The sequence below is a fragment of the Bidens hawaiensis genome, unplaced genomic scaffold (genome assembly GCF_021521415.1).
Source record: "Bidens hawaiensis isolate Kalapana, Puna unplaced genomic scaffold, B.hawaiensis_p1.1 tig00021656_1, whole genome shotgun sequence".
In the NCBI taxonomy this organism is placed as follows: Eukaryota; Viridiplantae; Streptophyta; class Magnoliopsida; order Asterales; family Asteraceae; genus Bidens; species Bidens hawaiensis.
The window spans coordinates 361,226-364,654 of record NW_027493363.1 but is presented as its reverse complement, the minus strand read 5'-3'; the positions used below and the strand labels follow the sequence as shown (position 1 = coordinate 364,654).

The following is a 3,429-nucleotide window of genomic DNA, read 5'->3' as shown; positions in this document are numbered from 1 at the left end:
AGCGGACATGCATATAATATGGTTAATAAAAGGCATGTTAGAATCAGTTCAAGATTCATATGACTTACATGCATATAATATGGTTAATAAAAGGCATGTTAGAATCAGTTCAAGATTCATATGACTTACGTATATTCTATTATTTTATTACCGCCTTATTTTATTATACGTTAAATTGGATGCTACAACAAGTTCTTATGTTGTTGCTGACTGAGAAGAAAATCATTTTCTTGTTGAGAACTGTTTTATGTAATAAAAAATTTGTTTTTGTTGTCGAATTCAAAGCAACACAGAATGAGCTACAACTTTTGCACATTAAAGAGAATTATAGAGAACTGCATAATAAATATACACTTCAAATCTTTCCTTTAATTTTGTTGTTACGTTTACTATTTAAGGTTGAAATTTATGTTAATATTAATTTGTTTTTTTAATATAATTATCATAAATGAATTCTGATACTAAATGAATTTTATCAAATTCAAATATCCAATAATATGTAAAAAAAAAAAACCGTAATCATTTTGTCTAATTTTGAATTTCGATTCCCTTTGACTTATTATTTTTTTTTTGTAAAATACAAACGCAAACATATCGTATATACAGTCATATATTGTTTGTCTAATCATGTTATCTTCTCATATATCTCTAATCTAACCATTCAAGATTGTCCGTTAAAAACAAATACCCATTTAGTTGGGACTTCTACCAGTCAAATTTAAATTTGGAACTTTTATTTGCCAATATGGTATAGTTGAGATTATTTAAAATCAACATTCCTTAAATATGTGACAACATTTGCTATAAATATCATTTTTACACATAGTATTTAATATAATAATATTGGTATAAATGTTTTATTTTTAATTTAAATCAAACACCATGGTTTCCTTTGTAGTGTATAAAAACACAATGTAGTAACTTATAATTAATGTAAAATTATGCGTTCTTAAAAATATAACATTTACAATTGATTAAAATGCATAACATACACACATTTACAATTGATTAAAATGCATAACATACACACATATATTTTTCGTTTTCTTTATTTTCTATCCATGTATAACACGGGTAACTAACGTAGTATAAAGTATAATAGATCCCATGACTGCTAAAAACATGCCCTGATGACCTCCCCTTGGAGGGTTTTAAAAGAACCGGATGTCCACCGGAAAATTCGTTGATGTTCGTTAGTTTAATAAATGAACCAAGGATGAACGAAATATTTTGTTCAGTAAGCTTAACAAACATTGTCTGCATTCATTCAATAATGTTCGTGAACGTTTGCTAAGGCGTTCGTCTACGTCAGTGTGGTGAGGTTCGTTTATATACATTTGACAAGGTCCATGTATTAATATTTTATAATATAGTATTTTTTTTATGTTCTTTTTTGCTTGTCTATCCATTAGGGCCGTGTTCGTTTTTCCATTGATGTTAATTTGTGTCCGTTAGTGTTTGTTTGTCCATTAGTGTCCGTTATTGTTTGTTTGTCAATTAGTGTTTGTGGGTTCGTTTGTCTATTAGTGTTCATGTGTCCATGTGTTCATTAGCGTCCATTACAATATTAATGAATGGACACGAAGCAACATGACAAGCTGAATTCTTTAATTAACGAACATGGACACGAATTGTCGTTTTGTGGGATGTTCATGAACCGTCTGTTTGTCCACCAAAAGCTTAACGGTTGAACACGAATAAGGTCTCATCCAGTATGATTAGGTTTGCTTACAGCCATAGAGGAAATCCTTATGAAAAACGTCCATGACCACCCACCAAAGTTTACTTTACTGGTGATAATTGTTGCTTATATGTTCCTCGAATAAAATGTTTTGGAGAAGTGCTATTAAGTACTCAAATAAACTTTTTTAAATTAATTCACTCGCTCTTCGGGTTAATCTATGTAACTGTATGCAAGTGTAAACAATTTGCAATATATTTACTTTACCTTTAGAAATAGTTTATTCTACATCAACAACATTTTCAATTCTTGGATAAACTGGAACTGAACTCTCCTCTTCTCTTTCATTTGAGCAATTATAAGTTGGAAAATAAGACTCACCTCCTAAGTTGTGAAGCAAATCTAAACCCTACACCCGAATTGAGCAGATTCAAATTGAGTACGGTACTCCTGATATATCATAAACTTTGCAATTCGTTTTAATTAGAGTAGGAACAAAAATAGAAAATAGTCCTTGAGGGGACCATATTCGAACCAATTATGTATTGAAAATCAGACATATTTTTTATGTGTGTGCGTATTTTTTATGTTATCTTTATTCATAATTATTGCTATGACCACAAATTGTCATTGAAGATAAATGTTTGTAGGTTTTCCACGGACCACATTTTTTGTTACACATTTTTGTTACATAATAAAAACGTTTTAAATCTAAATTTAGAAATTTAGCTTATGTATTTATGTATTTACTTTACAGTCCCTACCTCATGCCTATATATATTCAGGATTTGCTTAGTTCTAGATGTACAACTACAAAGAACATCGAAGTCGAATAGATAAAAAAAATGGTATGTTCTTTCAACAATATATAATTGTTTTGTATATGTATTACTTATATTTTTCTATTGCAAATTTTATTGCTTGCATGCATATAAAATATATACGTATATGCAGGCTCAGGCAGATGTCATACAAGGTGGTCCCTGGGGAGGTTTTGGTGGAGACCCCTGGATGGTCACAACTAATGGTGGTAGGATTTATTCCATCAAAATCGTAAGTAGAACTGGAGGAGCTGATAGCTGCATTACTTCCCTCGAATTCTTTTATACTGATAAAGATAATGTTAAACATTCTTCTAAAAAAATTGGTAATCTCAGCGGCAATGTTGAAACAGTAAGTTGCAGTTGATCAATGTCGATAATATGTTGAAACAATGATGATCTTATATGGATTTTTATGTGTTTAGTTAAACTTTGAGGAAGATGAGGACATCGTTGAAGTTAAAGGAACGTTCGGAGCATTTTATCATATGACGGTTATAACGTCACTCACTTTTGTGACAAACAAAAAAGTTTATGGTCCATTTGGCAGGTTAACCAGCAACGTGACGGGTTCTTTTGAGACTGACGGTAAGTTTGAGGGATTCTTTGGAAGAAGTGGAGATGTGATTGACTCGTTGGGTGCCGTACTTTTTCCCAAATAGAAACATGATGCTATGTTGGGATTGAATAAGAAGCATGGGGAAATTTGAATAAGAGTTGTGAGATTCAACTCGATATGTATTTGTGTATTTTACGATTTACGATTTCAATAAGCATGTACCTCATGCACTATATTTTCTAAATAGTGTAATCCATGAAAGCTTCTAAATGGATATGTTATCTTTCACATTATGCTTGATTTGTTAGTTAATCATCGATCCCGTTAAGTTTATTAGAATTTAGTAACTCTGTTAGAAAGTACCGTTA

At 30.8% G+C, this 3,429-nt stretch overlaps 1 protein-coding gene across 1 annotated transcript; it reads left to right on the top strand.

Annotated features, from left to right (window-relative positions):
- Positions 1-2,629: 2,629 nt before the first annotated feature.
- LOC143563931 (mannose/glucose-specific lectin-like) lies at positions 2,630-3,164 on the top strand. Its single transcript, XM_077051353.1, has 2 exons — positions 2,630-2,854; positions 2,928-3,164. The coding sequence occupies exons 1-2, from the start codon at positions 2,630-2,632 to the stop codon at positions 3,162-3,164; spliced, it is 462 nt and encodes a 153-aa protein (XP_076907468.1).
- Positions 3,165-3,429: the final 265 nt, after the last annotated feature.

Coding starts and splice junctions, on each gene's coding strand:
- LOC143563931 (XM_077051353.1), top strand. CDS start 2,630: ATGCAGGCTCAGGCAGATGTCATACAAGGTGGTCCCTGGGGAGGTTTT. Junction 2,855..2,927: donor TCAGCGGCAATGTTGAAACA/GTAAGTTGCAGT, acceptor TTATGTGTTTAG/TTAAACTTTGAGGAAGATGA.